The 26,260-nt window shown below is 50.4% G+C and overlaps 1 protein-coding gene across 3 annotated transcripts in view; it reads right to left on the bottom strand.

Annotated features, from left to right (window-relative positions):
• Window positions 1-418: 418 nt before the first annotated feature.
• The window catches only part of SNAPC4 (small nuclear RNA activating complex polypeptide 4), a 98,097-nt gene continuing 72,255 nt past the window's right edge, over window positions 419-26,260 (bottom strand). For 2 of the 3 annotated variants that reach the window (XM_068249228.1, XM_068249229.1), the window contains exons 20-24: window positions 24,845-24,952; window positions 20,689-20,716; window positions 17,258-19,119; window positions 13,614-13,724; window positions 419-947 (exon numbers count right to left, since the gene is read on the bottom strand). In XM_068249228.1, the coding sequence (XP_068105329.1) occupies window positions 13,626-13,724; window positions 17,258-19,119; window positions 20,689-20,716; window positions 24,845-24,952 (2,097 nt within the window). In that variant the 3' untranslated portion in view covers window positions 419-947; window positions 13,614-13,625. The remainder of the gene's footprint in view (window positions 948-13,613; window positions 13,725-17,257; window positions 19,120-20,688; window positions 20,717-24,844; window positions 24,953-26,260) is intronic. The other variant, XM_068249230.1, reaches the window with a different exon arrangement.

Here is a 26,260-nt window from a genome sequence, read left to right as displayed (position 1 = left end):
GGCAATAGACGCCAGGCTACATTCCCCAGCATCCCTGCACTACCATAAAAAAGCGGGCCTGCATGAAGAGGTGGGGCTTCTAGTTCACAGGAAGTAAGTAATGAGCTCAACCAGCTCACAGGAAACCACTCTATGCCCCTAATGCTGGGAATACACAATGAGATTTTTCAGCAGATTTACTGTCCGATCGTTTTTACGATCGAATTCCATTCACTTCTATGAGAAATCGATCAGAAAAAGATCGAAAATCAGCTCGGACACGTCGGAAATTATCTATTAAACCATCTATCTGCCAAAAAATCTCACGGTGTATTCCCAGCATAAGCCTGTATGGATAGGTGCACAGTGGCTTGCACACAATCGGTTTTTAGCCGTTAAAAGGTAACTTCCCAAACACACATGCGATGATTGCTTTGGGTTTTTGCTTTGATGAATTCTTTATTTCAGCCAGACAAGCACCACTGGGGTCTATTTCAGGAAACTGTCCGCCACGCTGCAGTGACATCACCGGGGCACTTCCTGTTAGTGGCCATTTTGTGACGTCATTTGTTGGCTGCAGATTCTGGATACAGCAAGAAGCTCCATCATATGATAACGAGAAGATCAGACGACAGAAACAGAAGCCGCACAAGCAAGGAGAGTCTCAGCTGCACAAACCAACACAAGGCTCATTAATAAATAAAATATACATATATCTATATTGGTCACGTTACAACATTTGGTCCATTCTGCGCCAGTGATGTCACCGTTTCCCTGGTAACGGATAGGTTGTTCAGCCCCCTAATATGGCAGCCGCTGACGATGCCTGTCCGAAAACTGTCCAATGTGCCAAATACCGCCAAACAAATACAACTTCCTCAGGGGGATGGCGGCTAAACGTTGGTAATCCGCAGTGCGTCCTTCTCCGCGTGCCATCGGAAGGTTAACGGGTTTATCTCTTCCACTCACTGCAAATTTAACAAAATAAAATGTCTGAATATAGATTTATACTTCCCGAAACAAGCGATAATAAATAGTGCAGTGTGTTTATAATGCGACAGACTGCTGGAGAATTTCAGGAAAACGCTACTTCCCGTTCACGAGCAGAGATGGACACTTACACAGGCGGAAGCAGAAATCTGCACTGCCCAATCAGATCCCTCTGTGCAAACTTCCTGCTGAACCAGACATCAAAAGTAGAGTTGGGCCGAACGGTTCGCCTGCGAACGGTTCCATGCGAACTTCCGTGGTTCGCGTTCGCGTCCCGCAGGCGAACCTTTGCGGAAGTTCCGTTCGCCCCATAATGCACATGGAGGGTCAACTTTGACCCTCTACATCACAGTCAGCAGGCCCAGTGTTGCCAATTAGGCTACACTAGCCCCTGGAGCCCCACCCCCCCTTATATAAGGCAGGCAGCGGCGGCCATTACGGTCACTCGTGTGCTGCCTGCGTTAGTGAGAGTAGGGCGAGCTGCTGCAGACTGTCTCTCAGGGAAAGATTAGTTAGGCTTAACTTGTCCCTGTCTGGCTGCATACCTGTTCTGTGAACCCACCACTGCATACCTGTGCTGTGAACCCACCACTGCATACCTGTGCTGTGAACCCACCACTGCATACCTGTGCTGTGAACCCACCACTGCATACCTGTGCTGTGAACCCACCACTGCATACCTGTTCAGTGAACCTGCCACTGCATACCTGTTCTGTTCAGTGGACCCGCCACTATATACCTGTTCATTGAACCCACCACTGCATACCTGTGCTGTGAACCCACCACTGCATACCTGTTCTGTGAACCCACCACTGCATACCTGTTCAGTGAACCCGCCACTGCATACCTGTTCTGTTCAGTGGACCCGCCACTGTATACCTGTTCAGTGAACCCGCCACTGTATACCTGTTCTGTTTAGTGAACCCGCCACTGCATACCTGTTCTGTTCAGTGGACTCGCCACTGTATACCTGTTCAGTGAACCCGCCACTGCATACCTGTTGTGTTCAGTGAACCTGCCACTGCATACCTGTTCTGTGAACCCGCCACTGTATACCTGTTCTGTTTAGTGAACCCGCCACTGTATACCTGTTCTGTTTAGTGAACCCGCCACTGCATACCTGTTCTGTTCAGTGGACCCGCCACTGTATACCTGTTCAGTGAACCCGCCACTGCATACCTGTTGTGTTCAGTGAACCTGCCACTGCATACCTGTTCTGTGAACCCGCCACTGTATACCTGTTCTGTTTAGTGAACCCGCCACTGTATACCTGTTCTGTTTAGTGAACCCGCCACTGCATACCTGTTCTGTTCAGTGGACCCGCCACTGTATACCTGTTCAGTGAACCCGCCACTGCATACCTGTTGTGTTCAGTGAACCCGCCACTGTATACCTGTTCTGTTTAGTGAACCCGCCACTGTATACCTGTTCTGTTTAGTGAACCCGCCACTGCATACCTGTTCTGTTCAGTGGACCCGCCACTGTATACCTGTTCAGTGAACCCGCCACTGCATACCTGTTGTGTTCAGTGAACCTGCCACTGCATACCTGTTCTGTGAACCCGCCACTGTATACCTGTTCTGTTTAGTGAACCCGCCACTGTATACCTGTTCTGTTTAGTGAACCCGCCACTGTATACCTGTTCTGTTTAGTGAACCCGCCACTGTATACCTGTTCTGTTTAGTGAACCCGCCACTGCATACCTGTTCTGTTCAGTGGACCCGCCACTGTATACCTGTTCAGTGAACCCGCCACTGCATATCTGTTGTGTTCAGTGAACCTGCCACTGCATACCTGTTCTGTGAACCCGCCACTGTATACCTGTTCTGTTTAGTGAATCCGCCACTGTATACCTGTTCTGTTTAGTGAACCCGCCACTGCATACCTGTTCTGTTCAGTGGACCCGCCACTGCATACCTGTTCTGTGAACCCGCCACTGTATACCTGTTCTGTTCAGTGAACCCACCGCATCAGTGCGCATACCTGTGCAGTTAAGTGAACCCACCTACCTACGTGAGTGCACGCAGTGTGATATACCACTCCGTGCATACCCGATATGGACAAAACAGGTAGAGGAAGAGGTAGTGCCAGAGCCAGAGGAAGGCCACCCGGCAGGTCTGCGCGAGGTCGTGTAAATGTAATTTCGTGTGGACCTGGCCCACAGTACAGTGCTCGGAAGAAGGCACGTCCCATCACCTCCCAAGATTGTCAGGACGTGGTTGAGTATTTAGCGACACAGAACACCTCATCTTGCTCAGCCACCAGCGCTACTACTAGCACCACTTCCGCTGCATTTGACACTTCGCAAGAATTATTTAGTGTTGAAATCACTGATGCACAGCCATTGTTGTTACAGCCAAATGAATTTTCACCAGCTCATATGTCTGAGTTACGCGGCAACACTATGGATGTAACGTGTCAGGAGGATGAAGGACCTACTGATGGTGCAAGTTTGGATTTGTCTGAGGCAAGCGAAGCTGGGCAGGATGACTACGATGATGACGGTAATAGGGATCCTCTGTATGTTCCCAATAGAGGAGATGAAGAGGGGGACAGTTCAGAGGGGGAGTCAGAGAGTAGTAGGAGGAGAGAAGTTGCTGAAAGAAGCTGGGGCAGCTCTTCGTCAGAAACAGCTGGTGGCAGAGTCCGGCACCATGTATCGCCACCTATGTACAGCCAGGCAACTTGCCCTTCAGCATCAGCTGCTGAGGTCCCCATAGTGCCCACATCCCAGGGTAGCTCAGCGGTGTGGAAATTTTTTAATGTGTGTGCCTCAGATCGGACCAAAGCCATCTGTTCGCTCTGCCAACAAAAATTGAGCCGTGGAAAGGCCAACACTCACGTAGGGACAAGTGCCTTACGAAGGCACCTGGAGAAAAGGCACAAACAGCAATGGGATGGCCACCTGAGCAAAAGCAGCAGCAGCACACAAAAGCAAATTCACCCTCCTTCTCCTCTTCCTCCTCCATCAGGTGCATTATCTGCTTCTGCCGCTTTCTCCCTTCCACCTTCACAGGCACCCTCCTCCACTCCGCCTCTGCCCTTGAGCGGTTCCTGCTCCTCTGCCCACAGCAGCAGTCAGGTGTCCGTGAAGGAAATGTTTGAGCGGAAGAAGCCAATTTCGGCCAGTCACCCCCTTGCCCGGCGTCTGACAGCTGGCGTGGCGGAACTGTTAGCTCGGCAGCTGTTACCATACCGGCTGGTGGACTCTGAGGCCTTCCGTAAATTTGTGGCCATCGGAACACCGCAGTGGAAGATGCCAGGCCGCACTTATTTTTCGAGAAAGGCCATACCCCAACTGCACCGTGAAGTTGAGAGGCAAGTGGTGTCATCTCTTGCGAAGAGCGTTGGGTCAAGGGTACACCTGACCACGGATGGCTGGTCTGCCAAGCACGGGCAGGGCCGCTACATTACCTACACAGCCCATTGGGTCAACCTGGTGGTGAACGATGGCAAGCAGGGCGCAGCGGACCAAATTGTGACACCTCCACGGCTTGCAGGCAGGCCTCCTGCCACCTCCTCTCCTCCTGCTTCATGCTCTTCGCTGTCCTCCTCCTCCTTGGCTGAGTGGCAGTTCTCCTCTCCAGCTACACAGCCCCAGCTCCGCAGGGCCTATGCTGCATGCCAGGTAAGACGGTGTCACGCCATCTTAGACATGTCTTGTCTCAAAGCGGAGAGTCACACTGGAGCAGCTCTCCTGGCTGCTCTTAAGAAACAGGTGGATGAGTGGCTGACCCCGCACCACCTGGAGATAGGCAACGTGGTGTGCGACAACGGCAGCAATCTGCTTGCCGCTTTGCATATGGGAAAGCTGACACACATACCCTGCATGGCACATGTCATGAATCTAGTGGTTCAAAGATTTGTGGCAAAGTACCCTGGCTTAGCGAATGTCCTGAAGCAGGCCAGGAAGTTCTGTGGGCATTTGAGGCGGTCTTACACAGCCATGGCACGCTTTGCGGAAATTCAGCGCAAAAACAACATGCCGGTGAGACGCCTCATTTGCGATAGCCCGACTCGCTGGAACTCGACCCTGCTCATGTTCTCCCGCCTGCTAGAACAGAAGAAAGCCGTGACCCACTACCTCTACAACTACAGTAGAATGAAACAGTCTGGGAAGATGGGGATGTTCTGGCCCGACAACTGGACACTGATGGAAAATGCATGCAGGCTCATGCGGCCGTTTGAGGAGGTGACCAACCTGGTGAGCCGCAGTGAGGGCACCATCAGCGACTTAATTCCCTACGCTTACTTCTTGGAGCGTGCTGTGCGTAGAGTGGCGGATGAAGCTGTGAATGAGCGTGACCAGGAACCGTTACGGCAGGAACAGGCATGGGACCAATTTTCATCAGACCCAGCTGTTTCCTCAACACCTGCGGCAGCACAGAGGGGGGAGGAGGAGGAAGAAGAGAAGTCGTGTGCAGAAGACGAGTCAGACTCAGAGGATGATGAGCAAGGTGTTTCTTTGGGGGAGGAGGAGGAGGAGGAAGAGGGGACAGCGGCAGGAGAACAACCTCAGCAGGCATCGCAAGGGGCTTGTGCTGCTCAACCTTCCCATGGTATTGTTCGCGGCTGGGGGGAGGAGGTTGACTTACCTGACGTCACTGAGGAAGAGCAAGAGGAGATGGAGGGTACTGGATCCGACTTTGTGCAGATGTCGTCTTTTATGCTGTCCTGCCTGTTGAGGGACCCCCGTATAAAAAACCTCAAGGGGAATGACCTGTACTGGGTGGCCACACTACTAGACCCTCGGTACAGGCACAAAGTGGCGGACCTGTTACCAACTCACCGGAAGGTGGAAAGGATGCAGCACATGCAGAACCAGCTGTCAACTATGCTTTACAATGCCTTTAAGGGTGATGTGACGGCACAACGCCAGCAAGGTACCACTGCCACTAATCCTCCTCCCGTGTCCACGCAGTCAAAGACAGGACGCTCCAGCGATCTCATGGTGATGTCGGACATGCGGACGTTCTTTAGTCCAACGCCTCGCCGTAGCCCTTCCGGATCCACCATCCACCAACGCCTGGAACGGCAGGTAGCCGACTACCTGGCCTTAAGTGTGGATGTAGACACTGCTGTGAACAGCGATGAGGAACCCTTGAACTACTGGGTGCGCAGGCTTGACCTGTGGCCAGAGCTGTCCCAATTTGCCATCCAACTTCTCTCCTGCCCTGCCGCAAGCGTCCTGTCAGAAAGGACCTTCAGCGCAGCTGGAGGCATTGTCACAGAGAAGAGAAGTCGCCTAAGTCACAAAAGTGTTAAGTACCTCACCTTTATCAAAATGAATGAGGCATGGATCCCGGAGGGCTGCTGCCCGCCCCAAGACTAAGTCAGTCCCCGCACACACAGCATCTCTGCCTGCACGCCGTGTGACTGGCTGCCTGGCCTGCCCCAAGAAGACTAAGTCGCTCCCAGTCCCTCCACACAGCAGGTCTGCCTGCAGGCCGCTTGACTACCTTCTCTGCCACCACCAACAGGGTCCAGGACTCCAGGCGGATTGCTGAATTTTTTAGGCCGCTGCTAGCAGCGGCCGCTGTAATAATTTTTCTGGTGCGTGTACATGACTGCCTAATTTTTCTGGCTGCACTGCGGGCAGCTGCAACAACAAAAGAAAAGGCATGTACATGCGCCCATTCCCCTTCGTGATCATTACCTTGCCGTGGTGAAGGGGCTTGCGTATCACAATGAAGCAATGACCGGCGCCTAGATGAGTGTCTCGGGGGGCACACCCACGATAATAAGGTCGTTGCCTCATTGTGGTCAGACCAAATTTGATCAGCTGGACAGTCACTGTTCTGTCATTCAGCTACATCAGCCAGGCGACCATATGGGCTGTAAAGCCACCAAAACCTGCACTCTCGCCATGGTGCGCACCAGTCCAGCACGGCCGTCACTACACAAACAGCTGTTTGCGGTGCGTTACACGATGAGTTTGGTGTGTCAGTGTGAAGCAGTACCTTAATTACACTACCTGATTGATGTATACACATGCAAGATGTTTTAAAGCACTTTAGGCCTGTCATTTAGCATTCAATGTGATTTCTGCCCTTAAAACGCTGCTTTGCGTCAAATCCAGATTTTTCCCGGGGACTTTTGGCGTGTATCCCACTCCGCCATGCCCCCTCCGGGTGTTAGACCCCTTGAAACATCTTTTCCATCACTTTTGTGGCCAGCATAATTTTTTTTTCAAAGTTCACATCCCCATTGAAGTCTATTGCGGTTTGCAAACTTTAACGCGAACCGAACCTTCCGCGGAAGTTCGCGAACCAGGTTCGCGAACCTAAAATCGGAGGTTCGGCCCAACGAATCCGGGGAGAGAGGGATATGGAGACTGCCATATTTATTACCTTTTAAAGGGAAGGTTCAGGGACTGTATAAAAAAAATAAAAATCCAAATCCACTTACCTGGGGCTTCCTCCAGCCCGTGGCAGGCAGGAGGTGCCCTCGGTGCCGCTCCGCAGGCTCCCGGGGGTCTCCAGTAGTTCTGAGCCTGCGCAGTACAGCCCGGAGGATGTCCGATGGCGTCAGCGTGCACGAGTAACACGCACTTTGGAGCGCAGAAGAAGCCCGACCTGGCAGCCGGCCTGGCCAGGCTCGCCACCGGAGACCACTGCAATACCAGTTGCCTGGCAGCCCTGCTGATTTATTTGCCTGCAGTAGTGTCTGAATCACACCAGGAACAAGCATGCAGCTAATTTTGTCAAATCTGTCAAAATTGTCAGAAACAGCTGATCTGCTGCATGCTTGTTCAGGGCCTATGGCTGAAAGTATTAGAAGCAGAGGATCAGCAGGACACCCAGGCAATCTGCATTGGTTAAAAGGAAACAAACATGTCAGCCTCCATACCCCTCTCACTTCCCTTTAAAGCGTATCTGTACTCAGACCTTCATTTCTGCTCTAAAAGATAAGCAACAGCATAATAACTTCTACAGAGAAACATTTTGTTACAGCTGATACAAATCCTGCAATAAATCTGCAGTGTGTCTACTTCCTGCTTTCATAGAAGCAGACATAGGGTTAACATCCCATGTTTACGAATTAGCTGCTTTGCCGAAGCAGGCAGCTGACACAACTGAGAGATCAAATTACAGTGGTGATTAGTTACAGATGAGGGGGGATTATACAGGTTAAACTCTCTAAATACATACAGGGTACATTTATCTCTGTCTTCCTTCTGTCCTGTGCAAGAGTTCAGGTCCACGTTAATATTAGCAGGGCCCGAGGTAAACACAAGGGCTGCAGGTAAACAACGGATCAGTTCTGACTTCATGTATAACCTTCTAGAAACAAAATCACTACTTCAAATCAACTTCCATCATTTACCAGATACTTTTTAAAAGTGAAAACACTGGAAAATATACTTCAAAATGACTTAACTGGGCACTATGGAGAAAAATTCTAAAATGTAAAATATGTGCAAACATAGACAAATAAGAAGTACATTTTTTCCAGAGTAAAATGAGCCATAAATGACTTTTCTCCTATGTTGCTGTCACTTACAGTATGCAGTAGAAATCTGACAGAACCGACAATTTTTGGACTAGTCCATCTCTTCATGGTGGATTCTCAGGGATTTATTTATTTTCAAAAGCACTTAGTGAATGTCAGTTGCTCTGCCAAAAAACTGTGTAGCGAGCAGGGAAGCTGGTCAGCATCATTGTTTAAATCCTTTTTAGGGAATATATTTACAAAGAATAAAAGCCATGCTGAGAATCCCCTATGAAGAGATGGACTAGCCTAAAACCTGTCAGTTCTGTCAGATTTCTACTCCCTACTGTAAGTGACAGCAACATAGGAGAAAAGTCATTCATGGCTCATTTTACTCTGGACAAAGCATACTTTTTATTTGTTTATGTTTGTGCATATTTTACATTTTACAAATTTTTGCCATAAAGTGGCTTAAAGAAAACCTGTAACTAAAAAAACCCCGAGGGATAATTGCCTCAGGAGGGAGGAAGCCTCTGGATCCTAACGAAGCTTCCCTCGTCCTCCGCTGTCCCGGCAATCCAGTGCTGCGACCCCCCGAACTATGGCGAGGTAAATATTTACCTCTCCGGGATCCTGCGCAGGCGCAGTAGCAGCTCTTCCTTCAGGCTAGGCGTAAATATCCGAACCTGATCGTATCCGCTCTACTGCAAAGGCGCGAGTCCTTTTGCGCGGCGCAGTAGAGCGGATACGATCAGGTTTGGCTATTTACGCCTTACCTGAAGGAAGAGCTGCTACTGCGCCTGCGCAGGATCCCGGAGAGGTAAATATATCAAGGCTTGTAGGGGGAGCCAGTGCTGGATTCCCCCAAGCTGTAGAGGAAACCTTGGGACCCTGAGGCTTCCCCTTCCCCCGGCTAAGTATCCAAAAGAGCTCATTTTTTTAAAATACAGAATCTCTTTAAGGGATACTGTAGAGGGTCGGGGGGAAATGAGTTGAACTTACCCGGGGCTTCTAATGGTCCCCCGTAGACATCCTGTACCCGCGCAGCCACTCAACGATGCTCCGCCCCCCGCAGACATCCTGTGCCCGCGCAGCCACTCACCGATGCTCCGCCCCCCGCAGACATCCTGTGCCCGCGCAGCCACTCAACGATGCTCCGCCCCCCGCAGACATCCTGTGCCCGCACAGCCACTCACCGATGCTCCGCCCCCCGCAGGCATCCTGTGCCCGCACAGCCACTCACCGATGCTCCGCCCCCCGCAGACATCCTGTGCCCGCGCAGCCACTCAACGATGCTCCGCCCCCCGCAGACATCCTGCGCCCGCGCAGCCACTCACCGATGCTCCGCCCCCCGCAGACATCCTGTGCCCGCGCAGCCACTCACCGATGCTCCGCCCCCCGCAGACATCCTGTGCCCGCGCAGCCACTCACCGATGCGCCGCCCCCCGCAGACATCCTGTGCCCGTGCAGCCACTCACCGATGCTCCGCGCCCCCCCCTGCAGACATCCTGTGCCCGCGCAGCCACTCACCGATGCTCCGCCCCCCCTGCAGACATCCTGTGCCCACGCAGCCACTCACCGATGCTCCGCCCCGCGCAGACATCCTGTGCCTGCGCAGCCACTCACCGATGCTCCGCCCCCCGCAGACATCCTGTGCCCGTGCAGCCACTCACCGATGCTCCGCCCCCGCAAACATCCTGTGCCCGCGCAGCCACTCACCGATGCTCCGCCCCCCGTAGACATCCTGTGCCTGCGCAGCCACTCACCGATGCTCCGGCCCCCGCAGACATCCTGTGCCCGCGCAGCCACTCACCGATGCTCCACCCCCCGCAGACATCCTGTGCCTGCGCAGCCACTCACCGATGCTCCGCCCCCCGCAGACATCCTGTGCCCGCGCAGCCACTCACCGATGCTCCGCCCCCCGCAGACATCCTGTGCCCGCGCAGCCACTCACCGATGCTCCGCCCCCGCAAACATCCTGTGCCCGCGCAGCCACTCACCGATGCTCCGCCCCCCGTAGACATCCTGTGCCTGCGCAGCCACTCACCGATGCTCCGACCCCCGCAGACATCCTGTGCCCGCGCAGCCACTCACCGATGCGCCGCCCCCCGCAGACATCCTGTGCCCGCGCAGCCACTCACCGATGCGCCGCCCCCGCAGACATCCTGTGCCCGTGCAGCCACTCACCGATGCTCCGCGCCCCCCCCCCCCTGCAGACATCCTGTGCCCGCGCAGCCACTCACCGATGCTCCGCACCCCCCCCCCCCTGCAGACATCCTGTGCCCGCGCAGCCACTCACCGATGCTCCGCCCCCCCCCCCCCCTGCAGACATCCTGTGCCCGCGCAGCCACTCACCGATGCTCCGGCCCCCGCAGACATCCTGTGCCCGCGCAGCCACTCACCGATGCTCCGCCCCCCGCAGACATCCTGTGCCCGCGCAGCCACTCACCGATGCTCCGCGCCCCCCCCCCGCAGACATCCTGTGCCCGCGCAGCCACTCACCGATGCTCCGGCCCCCGCAGACATCCTGTGCCCGCGCAGCCACTCACCGATGCTCCGCCCCCCGCAGACATCCTGTGCCCGTGCAGCCACTCACCGATGCTCCACCCCCCGCAGACATCCTGTGCCCGCGCAGCCACTCACCGATGCTCCGCGCCCCCCCCCCCCCCCACAGACATCCTGTGCCCGCGCAGCCACTCACTCCTGGAATTTCAGACGTTAAAGTCAGAAAGCCTCTGTTTCTGCGCTGCTGTGTCCTTGCTTCCCCTGATGTCACCAGGAGCATACTGTGCAGGCCCAGACCATACTGGGCTTGTGCTATACACTCCTGGTGGTGACATCAGCGGGAGAGAGGACACGGCAACGCAGGCGCAGTGGTTTTCAGACTTTAGAAGTGAAGTGGAGGCGGGGCCGGAGCATTGGGGAGTGGCTGCGCGGGCACAGGATGTCTGCGGGGGACCATTAGAAGCCCCGGGTAAGTTCAACTCATTTTCCCCTGACCCCCCTACAGTATCCCTTTAAAGAAAATCTGTAGTGAAAAAAAAATTCCCTCGGGGGGATACGGCACTTACCTCAGGAGGGGAAAGCCACTGGATTCTATCAAGGCTCCCCCCGTCCTCCTCCGTCCCTCTGTTCAGTTGCCAGGACTCCTGAAGAGCGACAATGTAAAGATTCACCTCTCCGGGATCCTGCGCAGGCGCAGCAGCGGCTCTTCATTCAGGTAAGGTGGAAATAGCCGAACCCAATCCGATCCGCTCTGCTGCGCATGCGCGAGTCCATTGCGCTTGTGCAGTAGACCTGATTGATCAGGTTCGGCTATTTCTGCCTAGTCCAACGAAGAGCAGCTACTGCATACCGGAAGGGTGAGTATTTCACAGCTTGTCGGGGGAGGATTCAGGGGAGCCAGCGCTGGATTCCTCCATGCTTCAGAGGTCAGGGAAGCCTCATTGGGACCCAGTGGCTTCCCCCTCCCAAGGTAAGTATCCCCCAGAGGGTTTTTTTTTGTTACAGGTTCTCTTTAATAAAAACAATAAATACATTTTATTGTCATGAAAAAAACTAAACTATTCAACTCAATCTAAGACTTCCTTATAAAGCGGATGACAAATAGTACCAAGATAACCACAAGGCTCAAAAATCTCCCTAAAATTTGTATTGCTGAAAGTTTTGATTAGGGAAGTCCAAAGTACACAAAAAATAAAAAATTGTTTTATGTTCCGAGAATTCGGCTGGCGTCATTCTCAGTCATTTCCAATCGGTTGGGAGAAGAATGGATTCCAAATCAACAGTCTAATCATTTCAATCATCTGATCCTAGATTGGGAATAAATATTGCCTCATATACCCGCCCTTCCTCGTCAGCCTGAACTCTAGAGGTGTTTTATACTTGAAGATTTTATATTCCAATCTGTGCCTGCATCATATTGTCTACATTTATCTTGGTCATTAAAGGAACGCTCCAGTGAAGCAGTAAGCTGTTAAAATCTATCAGAACTGACAGGTTTTGGACTAATCCATCTCCTCATGGGGGATGCTCAGGGTTTTCTTTGTTTTCAAAAGCATTTCTTAAATGGCAGTTGCTAAGTCTGACTGAGAAAACAGTTTGCAACTGAGAAGGGAGGCTGGCATCTTACTATTTTATCAGACTTAGCAACTGCCGTTGAGGAAATGCTTTTGAAAACAAAAAACAAGGAAACACATGAGAATACCCCATGAGGAGACGGACTAGTCCGAAACCTGTCGGTTCTGTCACATTTTGACTGCTTAATTTTTTTGCTAGAGTGGTCCTTTAACTATAATACAGGATGGCCAGTCCATGACACAGAGACAAGATGGCCGCCCCATGACACAGAGACAAGATGGGTGCCCCATTACACAGAGACATGATGGCCGCCCCATGACACAGAGACAAGATGGCCGCCCCATGACACAGAGACAAGATGGCCGCCCCATGACACAGAGACAAGATGGATGCCCCAAGACACAGAGACAAGAGAGCTGCTCCAAGACACAGAGACAAGATGGCAACCCTACGAAACATAGACAAGATGGCCACCCATGACACAGAGACAAGATGGGTGCCCCATTACACAGAGACAAGATGGCCGCCTCATGACACAGAGTCAAAATGGCTGCCCCATGAACCAGAGGCAAGCTAGCTGCCCCATGACACAGAGACAAGATGGCCACCACATGATGCAGTACTTCCAAAGAAGGCAAGATAAGCGAGTGGGCACTTCACCGATGCCCATATAAATGTTTCTTTACAAAGTGTGCTCTCCCCCCTCCCCACTATGGGATTGGCTGCATATCTGATTAATGACGTCAGTGGCAAGGGGCGTGTCCTGGACTACTGGAAGTGCTCACTTAGAGATATAGGGGTGCATACACTAAAGTGCGCTAAGCAGAAGAATATGTGTGTAAAGTCTTATGGCATGGTGAGTAGAACGCCATGCAACGCTCGTAATCTATTGCATTCTGCTCTACTCATTGTGCGGTAAAACCTTACACACGTTATTCGCATACCGCAGTTTGGTAATGCCCCCCTAGAGTCCTAAAACTAGAGCACATGATTACATGACTGCCGCTTTATTTTTATTATATGCACCTATCAGTACTTAAAAAAAACAGGCAGAGCTGCCCTTCACGTAAACGCTACAATTCCTTGCATTGGGCAGTCATACGAGGGTGGAGATCCAGGCAGACGTCACATACCAGAGATGGGGGTCAGGTTGTCGGTCGCCAGTAAGCGCTTCTTTGCGTTACTATCCTCACGGGCTCTTCAAGGTCGTCTGAGCTCTCAGCAGTGCAATGTGCTCCCGACTGCTGCAGGAAAAAACACAACATTAAGGGGAGCTCCGCATCAGAAGGTAGCAGGTGCATTTCCTGTTATCCTGCTTTCCACATCATCAGAGCAACACACATTCACTTCTGATTGGCCAATCTTACCTCCTCCATATAGTACGAGGGGCCAACAGATTTTGAATACTATGAGCAGATTTGTGCTGGTGACATATCATACTACATGGAGGGGGTACAGTTGGCCAATCAAAACTGAAGGCGTGTATGCACCCTTACGCTAACACTAATGCTAAGCCTGGAATCCCGCCTTAACTAAAGAGTGGTACACATCTTCAATTTTGATTGGACAATCACTGACCAATGTTACCACCTCCATGTAGTACGAGAGTTTACCTCTCTGCTTATAATATACAAAATCTGTCGTGATTGGCCGATCGAGATTGAAGGTGTGTATAAGGCTTGACTGTTACATAGTGTATGGTAAGCTGGGGAGCTATACATATCTCCTGGTTGTTTATACTCAGTGGTGACATCACGGTTCCATCATCTCAGCGTCATACATTGTGCAGTCATTGCCTTCGTATTGCATCTCTTTTGTCAAATAAATAAAATGTATAAAGTTAAAGGACCACTGTCGAGTAAAAAGTAGGCAGTTAAAATCAGAACTAACAGGTTTTGGGCCAGTGAGAGGAAGGGTCAGGAGACTCATAACATGTAGTGTGTTTTGCTCAATAAATCACAAACGCAAGTTTGAAGCCTGTGGAGTGCCTTTTTCTATAGTGGTGAGGTTTTGGGCCAGTCCATCTCCTCATGGGGGATTCTCAGGGTTTTCTTTGTTTTCAACAGCATTTCCTGAACAGCAGTTTAAAGAGACTCTGTAACAAAAAAAGTTCCCCTGGGGGGGTACTAACCTTGGTAGGGGGAAGCCTTAGGGTCCCAATGAGGCTTCCCCCTCCCCTGTAGTTGCAGGCAGTCCAGCGCTGGCTCCCCTGAAGTCTCCGGCAATCCTCCCTGGACAAGCCTGACAAGCTCCGATTTATTTACCTTTCCTGGCTCCAGCGGGTGGCGCTGTTGCGCCTCTCAGCACGGAGATAGGCGGAAACAGCTGATCTCCGTCAGGTCCGCTCTACAGCGCAGGTGCAGGAGGCTAGCAGGAGACTTGTGCCTGCGCAGTAGAGCGGACCGACAGCGATCAGCTATTTCCGCCTATCTCCGAGCGGAGAGCCGATACTGATCCTGCGCTGGAGCCTGGAAGGTAAATATTTACATCCCCTCTGTTCAGAGGGGCACAGCGAGACCGCCGTGGGACGGAGGAGGACGGGGGAAGCCTCGATAGGATCCCGAGGTGAGGACCCCCCAGGGGAGGTTTTTCTCGTTACAGGTTTTCTTTAATAGCCAAAATAGCAAGATACCAGCCAGCCTCCCTACTCACTTGCACACTATTTAGTCGGTTACACTTAGCAACTGCCGTTCAGGAAATGCTGTTGAAAACAAAGAAAACTTTTAGAACCCCCTATGAGGAGATGGACTGGCCCAAAACCTGTTCTTTCAGATTTTAACTGCCTTCTTTTTCGAGATAGTGGTCCTTTAAAAAAAAACAAAAAAAAAAACTTGATACTTGAGGCTGGAGTCACACTGTACCAGATGAAAAACTGATCCGGTAAAAACGAATCCATTTTCCGTTTAAATGGATCAGTTTCATACAAGGGCATCAGTTTTCCATCCAGTTCCCACCAGTTCTTGCATCGCCGCCTGCTTGGTACCGGTCGCCATCACTTTGAGCAACAGGATTTTCACTGGTCCACTACTCAGTAAACCAATCAGAATACTCCCTGGGGAGGGGCGATTCCCATTGGTCTATTAGAAATAAATGAGGTACAGACTAACCAGCAAGCTCATGGTGACCCAGAACTCATTGGAGTGTGTAAGGGGCTACAATGGTCCTAAATCCCCCTTACTAAGATGTTAAGAAAAACAAAAGTTTGCTTTCTTAAAACAGAAAGAATTTGCGATAATTCAGGTTGGAGTGAGCTTGAGATGTCTCCCAGAGCAACACTGCTGAATATATGCAAATTAATCCATGCCATGCACTGATGAGGATCAAACAATCCGAAACAGTCTGTATGCATGTTGGATTATTATGGCTCTGTACAAATTAACAAGCTGACACATCATTGCAATCCAGCGGTTCTGGAGGTGTGTTTAGCTTCTAAGGGTAGAATGGTTAATTTGCATATATTCAGCAGTGATGCCCTGGGAGACATCTCAAGCTCACTCCAACCTGAATTATCGCAAAGCCTTTCTGTTTTAGGAAAGCAAACTTTTGTTTTTCAGAAATAAATTAAAGTCTAATAAGTCTCTGGGATCGATATACCGGTGTTTCTTCCATGCAGGGACCCAAATGGACGGCAGCAGGTGAGTATTCTGCGAAACGTACGCGACAAGCAGCCTAGTGAGAATGGACACCACCCCTTCTCATTGGCTATCACTGAATCCGTCGGCCTCAGTCGCCAATCACTCCACCTGGTCAATCAGAAAAAATCGTGCAGGATCCAAACTTGCATTTCGCTCGTCGGAACAGAATGAACCGATCTGTTCCAAGAAGACTGATGTGAACGGACCCTTCAGCTTTGTGTAGCATCCATTCAGATACATTCCGTTAAAGAGAACCAGAGATGAAGCACCCTCTTGTATTTTACCTTATAAATCAGTGGGAACATGACAGTAAACACCTAATCTGCCCTTTGTTTCATTGTTCTCTGTGTAATCTGACTGTTATCACCTCTGATAAGAATCCCCGACTGAGAAGTCAGGCTGCTCCGTCTAGCTTTGCTACAGAAAGATTATAGCTTAAGGTGCCCATACACTGTCAGATTGGCAGCAGATAGATAAGAAATGCATCTGATGATCTATCTGATGCGTTTTTAGAACATTTTTTACCAGGATAGAATTCCAATAGATTTCAGTTTGAAATTATTGAAATTCGATCTGATGGCATTTTTTTGCCATCAGATTTCCATTAAGGCCAATGCAAACTGATAAGCAATCTCATCAGATCGACCTAAATTTTCCACCCTGCAAGTTCGATGGAAATCCATCGAAATCGATCGAAATCGGCCGTCGATCGGTCGATTGGCCAACCGATTTGCAATCGATTGATCAATCGATCGGGATCGATCGGTCGGCCAGAAAATCGGCTGAGTGTATGGGCTGCTTAAGTCTGTCTTCTGTGGTGTTATTTCAAGCCCAAGCCTGCCCCCTTGTGGCTCTGCTATAATGACTCAGCAATAATCATTCCCAGCAAAGCCAGATTTAATTGCTCAGTCTGGGATTCTTGTGACTGCTGATAACAGACACTTTTAGCAGTGAGAATGAAACAGACAGCATGGTAAGTGTTTTCTCTAATGTTCTTACTGATATACATGGTAAAATACATGAGGGGGCTTCGTCTCTGGTTCCCTTTAAGTTCAGATAAACAAAGTTTATAAATAAAAACACACAAAAGAAAAAAGGATACCATAATATCCCCGGTAAAGCAGAAAGCTGTGTAATCTCACCAGTTCTGAAGGACTCGGCACCGCAGTTCCAGGTAAGCTGCCAGCTGTAACTTCGGCATCTTTGGGCAAGTTCTCTTCAGGTCCAGACTGCGCCTGGCTCCTCCTAATGAACCATAATCGCTCGAGGTCATCATCGCTATCCTCTTGTTTCACCTTAGTGGCAGTCGGCGGTAAAACAGACAGGAAACCGGGGAAGGTAAAGGCAGAGAGGAAGCGCCCCTTCAGATGCCGGTAGGCTGGATTGTCTTGTAGCCTCTCTTCCACCATTTTGCTGATGGCTTCCTGACTCGGCCCGGAGTCATTCCCTACGGGGGGCACAAGCTGGGCAGCTCTCAGTTCCAGTGCCTCTTTCTGCAACAATAGTCTGGAAAAGGTTTTGAGGGTGCAAATGGAAGGAGGCAAGTAGGACATGGTGCCCTCCGAGCCCTTCCCTTGAATCCATTCCTTCACCCTTGGCTCCTCTTCGAAAGAGATGAGTTTCACATTTAAGGCCTTCTCGGCATCGGATGCAGAGGGGCGTTTAGCGGAGGTGTTTTGGGTAGGACGAGGCTGTGAGCCACTTGCCAGGTTCACATTGCCATGATTTGGTGGGTTGGCTGTTCTAGCAATGTGATACGTTTCTAGCCTATGGGTGATCTGGTTTGCCTTGTTTGGAAGCCTCAGACGAGGATGAGGTTTTGGCAAGCAAGGAGCAGCTGGTTGCGAATGGCTTCCCCCCACCATGTTTTCTTGCTTTAAAGAACTTGCAATATTAGGCAGTGTTAGAGATGGTGGATCCACAGCACTGGACGAAGCCACCACTGGCAAGAGAGAGCTTTCGGCAGAAGCACTTATACTGACAGGTAATGTCTGAGTTTTCATTGTAGATAAACTAGTGAAGACGACCGTAGGTGAATGAGGGGACACCACTTGTGGACAGGTCACAGCAGAAGAGGTCACTGGCGTGTTTCCCTGCGTCACTGATGTCCTTATGGCTGGCAACGTAGGTACACTGGGTAGAGTAGAGGTTGGCAAAGAAGGGCCAGCAACTTGCAAGTTGATAATGGCTGGAGTGGTTGCTAAAGTGCTTCCTGAAGAGACTGGAGCTGACGGTTCATTGGAGAGCTTCCTTGGTTCGATAATAGAAGTCCCCATGGCTGAACTATTGGATGACACGACAGCAGTGCTTGAATTTTGGACCACAGTCGGCTTTGTTGATAGCGCTTGGGTCTGAACTTGAATCAAGCCGTGGGAAGTTAGAAGAAACGTTACAGGTTGTTGACTGTAGTTTGGCGTAGTAAGCAGGGTCACGCCGGGTTGTTTCTGGATCGATGGCTGTGATATCGGGACTGCAGCCACAGCACGCGGCCTGATCTGAGAGGTTACTTGGGTCCCACTGCTTTGTGGGATGAGGACATATTCAGTAGGTACTCCCTCGGGTTTAACAGGGACAGAACTCTGATTGGTGGGAATTTTGGCTGCACCGACAACCTGGCATGATGGCAATGAAGCCAATGGTCCAAGAGGTTGGGAAACATTTTGCACAGTGATGGTAGGCGAGGAAAGTAAAATGGTCTGTTGTGGCTGCTGGATTGCGTTTTGCGATGGACCCAATACTATGTTTTGCGACGGAGCCAGTATTACATTTTGCGATGGAGCCAGGAGTACGTTTTGCGGTGGAGTGGAGATATTAGGAGTCCTAATTGCAACTCCGCCCTTTGCTGCGTTCGACTTTCCCATTCTTTTTTCCATCAACAATTGCGCGACGGTCTTAGGCGCTGGTGGTGGAGGAGTATTTCTCACTGGTGCACCTCTGGGTCGCCGCGGGAATATAGCCGGTGCAACTCCACAATCTGCTGGCGATTGTACGTTGAAAGGTTGGGCTACACAAAGAAAAACAAAACAAAAATAAACAAACAAAAATAGCAGTCAGTAAAGCAAGGCAGCATGGTGGGGTGGTTTCTTAGGAAGGGGCTGCTAATAATGCGGCTAGTTACATTTCTCAAAACGTGAATAGAGGCAACACACGATTATTTTACAAGGAATGGGTGAAATTGTTAGGCTAATTTTTTTTTATTATTCTACACAAAAAAAGGTTTTGTTTTTTTTGTGGTAAACACTACAATTCTTGTAGAATAATAATAAAAAAAAAATACCAGCAACGCCATTTCATAGATCCTCTTCTCCTCCTCAGCCACCTCCTGATGCCAGTTCGCTCCCGGCTTGCGCAAAATACAGGCAGCAGGAAATTTGGGTGCTGGGAAATAACCGACAGCAGAATATCGGTAACATTTACCGATATTCTACTATTTTACAGAAGTAATTCCGATAGTAAAATATCCGAAACTGTTAATACAGCTAAACCTAACCTTACTCTAACATTGAACCCTGCCCTCCAATGCCCAACCCTAACCACCCCCCATGATGCCTAACCTTAAAACACCACTTCCTGACACCGAACCGTAACAGCCCCCCCCCCCTCGACTCCTAACCCCAACGACTCCCCAACCTGACGCTTAACCATAACCACCCCCCTTCCTGACGCCTAACCCTAACCACCCCCCTCCTGACACCCAACCCTAACCAACCCCCTCCTGACGCCTAACCATGTCCGCCCCCCTCCTGACGCCTAACCATAACCACCCCCCTCCTGACGCCCAACTCTAACCAACCCCCTCCTGACGCCCAACCCTAACCAACCCCCTCCTGACGCCTAACCATAACCACCCCCCTTCCTGACGCCTAACCCTAACCACCCCCCTTCCTGACGCCTAACCCTAACCACCTCCCTCCTGACGCCCAACCCTAACCACCTCCCTCCTGACGCCCAACCCTAACCACCCCCCTCCTGACGCCCAACCCTAACCAACCCCCTCCTGACGCCTAACCATGTCCGCCCCCCTCCTGACGCCTAACCCTAACCACCCCCCTCCTGACGCCTAACCATAACCACCCCCCTTCCTGACGCCTAACCCTAACCACCCCCCTCCTGACGCCTAACCCTAACCACCTCCCTCCTGATGCCTAACCATAACCCTAGGCCCCCCCTCCCTCGATGCCTGCCACGTAAATAAAATTCTCTTCCCCCATCCAGTCTACAGCCACACCTCCCTACTACAGAATGACAGCCTTGATAGACTATCAGTCATCAGGAAGGCACGGCAGAGCAATCACTCTCTTCCTGAATGTCCTTGTGAATGAAGAAGATGTCATTTATGCTTTCTGGTAATTAGCAGGCAGAAGTTGGTTGCTGGGGATCTATTAAATCTATTCATTTTTCCATGCATAAACTAATAAAAGAATACTCTTTTATTAAATGCACATAAAATAAATGGTTGTGACAACTAAGGGTGAAGCTAAATGAATTCTGTGCAGCCGAATAGCCCTCATTCCTCTGCAGACACGAGTTACCCGAATAGAAAGAGACACGACTGTATCCGACAAGTACTTACCCAGGGGACTCTGCAGCGACATCGGGACCTGCAAGAAAATCACAACACAATCAATTCTGGGGAAGATCTGAGATCAAAATCAACCTGAAGTCAGAAGGATATGGTGGCTGACATATGTACTTCCTTTTAAACAATGCAGATTGCCTGGCTGTCCTGCTGATCCTCTAATACATTTAGCCATAGCCCCTGAACAAGCATGTAGATCAGGTGCTCTGACTGAAGTGTGACTGGATTAGCTGCATACTTCTTTCAGGTGTGTGATTCAGCCACTACTGCAGCCGCATAGACCAGCAAGGCTGCCAGGAAACTGGTATTGTTTAACAGGAAATAAACATGGCAGCCTCCATATCAATCTCACTTCAGGTGTTTAAAAATGTGCTGAGCCCTAAAACCCAATTCTGAAGGTGCTCATACAATGCTTAACCTCCTTAGCGGTAACCCCGAGTCAGGCTCGGGACGGAAATCCACAGCTCAGAGCAGTAATCCTGGATCCATCGGAGGTGTGTAATGTGCAGGGCTGCCACAGATCTGCACCGCTTTTAGAAAAACAATCTGGAAATAATCCTACCGCCAGGGAGATTAATATTGCAGCCAATCGACCTACGATACTGTAATTTTATCAAAACGGAAGAGAATCGGTGCCCCACTATAATCAATTTATCTTAAAGAGAACCTGAACTGAAAATAAATAAATAAAAAAAAATCAAAATAACCATACACAGGTCATACTTGCCTCCTGTGTAGTCTACTCCGCAATCTCTTTCTCCTCTCCTGCTTCCCATTTGTTCACTGTGATCAATGGATTTCTCCGTCCTCCATTTTAAAAATGGCCATTACCCCATAACAGCTTCCTGGTCAGCACACTGTAATATCACCCACTTGAGCCATAGGGAAACATGGACATTACCTTGCACATTCAGTTGTAACTGACAGCTGCTGATATATAACTGACAGCAACTGGTATATTTCAGTTCTGACAAAATATTGTCAGAACTGGAAGGGATCACTGTAGGAAGAAAATGGTGAGCTTCTGAGAGGAACTGACGGTGAGGTAAGTATGTAATACTTATTTACAGCTACGTCATATGTTTATTTTATATAATTTTACTCACTACAAGTTCCCTTTAAAGGACCATACACATGGGCTGACTGATGTTGCCCAATGGAAATCGGGACCCAATCTCTCGTGAAACATCGCTGGGCCGAACTATACAGATGTGTGTTGGGGAGGGGCCACAGAGTGCGCACACGTGACGTCACACGACAGGCGGGGCGAGCGGCGCAAACAATGCAATTGGCTGTCGCTTGGCTGAGTTGATCCGCTGTGCGTATCGCTAGCCAATCGGCGGCCGTTCGTCAGGGGCTGCTGTACACATGCCGGACTATTGGCTGAGGCGGTCGTTATTGGCCCGCCTCAGTCTTGCGTGTGTACGCAGCTTAAAGGGAAGGTCCAGGAAGAATAAAAATAAAAAAAGTCTACTTACTTGGGGCTTCCTCCAGCCCCTGGGAGCCGTCCTGTGCCTACCTTACTCCCTGTCTAGATAAGGACACAGAAAAGCAATAAAATTCCTAGAGAGTTTCTGTCCGTCTAGCCACTCCACCTCCTGCAGCCTCTAGTGTACCGCACTGCTTCCTGTAGGTCACGTGACACACAGGAAGCATGCTGTGACAAGAGCCGGAAGGTGGCGGAGAGAGGACGATGGACAGCGTTGGACTCGGTCCAGAGGCGAGTCCAGCACTGCAGCTGCTATGGCCGGCACACGCCGGCACTAGGGGGAAATTTGAAGCCGCTTCTTCAAACTTCCCCTATGCGGAAATGACATCATCGCGATGGGATCGGGCGTTCGTATCAGCGGGTCGCTTGTAAGCCAGGCATTTGCAAGTCGAAACCGGTTGGGAATAATAGACGTATATGCTGGGATGGTGTCCTGTTCAATAAGGTGTATTTATCTGTACAGGTCTCTGTAATACGGGACAACCAGCCATTTAGGAAGCACTGCTATCCCTACAGCCAAGTTAAAATCTGGGGTCTTAGTAAAAAATGCATTGTTTTGCAAAGTCCCATTCCCTGTGCAGAGGCTCCCCTGCATCTGTATGTGTCCTAACTCTGGCCCTGTAACATGAATAATGCAATATGCAAACATATAGTCAGTGCATCAACCTATCAAAAGATGGCAGCTAACATCGTTCATGGAATACATACTCGCATTTGTGGGTAGGGCTGAACCTTAACTCTAAAAAAAAAAAAATGAGTTTCACTTACCTGGGGCATCTACCAGCCCCTGCAGCCATCCTGTGCCCTCGCAGCCACTTATGGCTCCTCTGGTCCTCCGCCAGCAGCTAGTTTCGCTTTTTCCGACTCTGAGTCGGCCGGCCGCCATGTGTAACTTTGCACGCATTCCCGCTGGTGCAGGAGGCAATCTCATTTACACTTAATCAGTTGGCGTGCATTAGTATACGTTGGTACACGTTTTTTCCATAGCAGTGCATTGTGAAAAAGATTTCAGTTGAAACACATTAAAGTGAATGGGAACCGCATTTTTAAAAAAATGAAGCAAATACTTACCTAAGGAGAGGGAAGGCTCTGGGATATATAGAGCCTTCCGTCTCCTCTCTCGGTGGCCTCTATCCTGTGCTGGCTCCGCCCCCCCCTCCCCCCCCCCGTTTCAATCCCCTGCTGAAAGGGTATTTGGAAGTCTTCGGGAGCCGTGTCCTCCTCAAGACGTGCGGCTCCATACTGCACAGGCGTGACCGTGCAAGAGAGCGTGCTTGCGCAGGCGCAGTACAGGGCCGCCCTTCTTCAGCAGCACTCGGGCTCCCTGAAGACTTCTGAAGCCTCCCTGGGCCGGGTAAAGCAGTATTTGACTAAATTAGTGAAATACTGCTACCGGGCGAGCCAGCACTGGAACGAGGGGACCAGGAGAGGAGCCGGAAGGCTCTATAGGACCCAGAGCCTTCCCTCTCCTTGGGGAAGTATCTGTCTCATTTTTTAAAATGCGGTTCCCATTCACTTTAAGTGTGAGAGGTGCCATAGGAAAACATGGGCATTACTTTGAAAATCAGTTTTCTTTCAGTTATAACTGAGAGCAACTGATTAAGTGTAAAAGGGCCCTAACAAGTACATTTTTACACGTTGCGGTTCAATGCGTAAAAATGTACACGTTACTAGTGCAACACAATGTACTTGTTAATGTCCGAGATAGCTTCCTGCACCAGCGGGAATGCGTGCAAAGGTACGCATGGCAGTCGACAAAAACAAAACTAGCTGGCGGTGGGGGACCGGAGGAGCCGTGAGTGACTGCGAGGGCACAGGCTGGCTGCAGGGGGCTGGTAGATGCCCCAGGTGAGTGAAACTCATTTTTTTTCTAGAGTTAAGGGAGTCATCAGGGGTAAACTTAATAAAATAAGCGCTACTTACCGGGGGCTTCCTCCAGCCCCAAGCTCCCAGCATGTCCCTCACCGCAGCTCTGCCCGCAGCCGTTCCCCCCAGCTCCGTCCCGGTCCCCGGCGATGACGTCAGAGAGACCTCCAGGTCGGCCTGTACTGCGCCTGCGCGAGCGGCGCTGTCAATCACCGCCACGTGGGCCGGAGCGGACTGCGCAGGTGGTAGTAGTTCTGCGCCTGCGCAGTCCGCTCCGGCCCACGTGGCGGTGATTGACAGCGCCGCTCGCGCAGGCGCAGTACAGATCTGACGTCATCGCCAGGGACCGGGACGGAGCTACGGCAAACGGCTGACTTCAGAGCTGTGGCGAGGGAGGTCCTGGGAGCTTGGGGTTGGAGGAAGCCCCCGGTAAGTAGCACTTAGTTTATTAAGTTTCCCCTAATGACTCCTTTAAGGTTCCCTTTAAGGTGCCCACTGACGGTACAATTTCCAGGGAAGACTCGCCCAAGCGATTAGATAAACGCGATCAGATCGCCAGAAAATAAAACTCGATGTCCCAAATTGACTGAACCATGTTTATAGTTCAAGGACAATTTAGTCGGAAAAATATTTTTTATAATAGTTTGTGATGTGTAGGAGGTACAGATTGGTTCATTGATGGTGAAATAATCAATGTATTTTATTTCCGATCAAATTTATCTGATCGCTCGGGTGATTCTTCGCCGATAATTGTACGGTTAGCAGTCACCCGTATGATGGGCGGGCGTTACTCACGGGCTGCATCCCTTGCGCACAACTGACGATGTTTCGCTTCAGCTCCGCCTCCTCCACTCTCCGCAGGTGAATCATCCTCAAGCAACCTACTGCGTCTATCTGAAAGAACTGCGAGAAGAAAGGCCACGTCGGTGGGATTCATTACATAATTATATAGATTACATCATTTATATGTTTATACCGTGTTCATCTTTTTGAGCACAGGAAAAAATTGGCAGCACTCCTGATTATGCCGCATCTGAAATGACTACCAACAGAGGCGTACAGAGCCCCCTAGAGGCTAATACACACCTTGCATTCAAAACAGATGCTAACTATGCTCTAACCACAAAACTCAGATTAAAACAGAATACAAACACTATGTTCACAAGATGTTCGTTTGTTGAAGAGTAACGGTTAGCCATAAAATCTAAGATCAGTTCTCTATAAGTAGCTGTTCTATAAGGAGAATAGATGCTAACCTGGCAATATAAACATTTAAAATGAATCTCACTTTTTTGCTAATAGATATTTATTCCTCATGCCCCCTGGCACTCATCTGGCACGCAGACGCAAAAGAGAAGTTGCGTCAAATGCGAATTCAGCCTTGATTGGCTGAAGTCTCTGTCAATCTCGTCACTGCCAGCTGCTAGGGCGCAGGATGGGGAGCCAGAAGTTGTCCCCTGTCAGTGTCCTCGGCCCCGCTCCTGCAGTGTTCCATGTCCGCACTCCCGACACATCTAAACCCCCCCTCCCTACCCCCCGACGCATGCCCCCTCGGTATCCCCTCTCCTCCTGCACTATTACAGAGCGGGGAGGGATAAAGGCAGCGCACACAGACTCGCCTCCTTATGGTTCCATGTGCTGGAGTTCCCGTCTATATTCTCTGCACTGCCTCTGGTGGTAGTGCAGAAATTATGGATGGGAACTCCAGCACATGGAACCATTAGTAGGTGAGTCTGCCTGCGCTGCCTTTATCCCTCTCCGCTCTGCTCTGTAATAGTACATGGAGGAGAGGGGATGCCAGGGGGAATACTTTAGCATATGGGACTCAAGATGGCCCCTGCCAGGAACAGAATTCACTGGATTTTACAAATGTGGGCTGCGTAATACATTTGTTAAGTAAGTAGAGCAAGTAATTATCTACTTGCTTATGTGTTTTTTTTTCCAAGGCATTGTATGGCTAACAGTTGCTCTTTAATTAGAGGTTAGGGTCTTTTTTATGAGGATACCTCATCACGGTGGTCTAGTACGGAACACTCAGCGTAAACTGTTTTGGAAGCCAACATTCTCCATTTTGTTGCATCTGTTTTGAATGCCGGACGTGTAACCTGCCTATAATTAGGCTCTGCCCATTCATGCTGCTGGTCAATCAGATACAGCCTGTCTTGGGCGTGCTGCCACCTCCTCCTGCTGTATGCCGGGTTCATGCCAGAC

The sequence above is a fragment of the Hyperolius riggenbachi genome, chromosome 8 (assembly GCF_040937935.1).
Source record: "Hyperolius riggenbachi isolate aHypRig1 chromosome 8, aHypRig1.pri, whole genome shotgun sequence".
In the NCBI taxonomy this organism is placed as follows: Eukaryota; Metazoa; Chordata; class Amphibia; order Anura; family Hyperoliidae; genus Hyperolius; species Hyperolius riggenbachi.
Note: the sequence above shows the minus strand (reverse complement) of the source record. Positions and strands in the feature narration are given on the sequence as shown.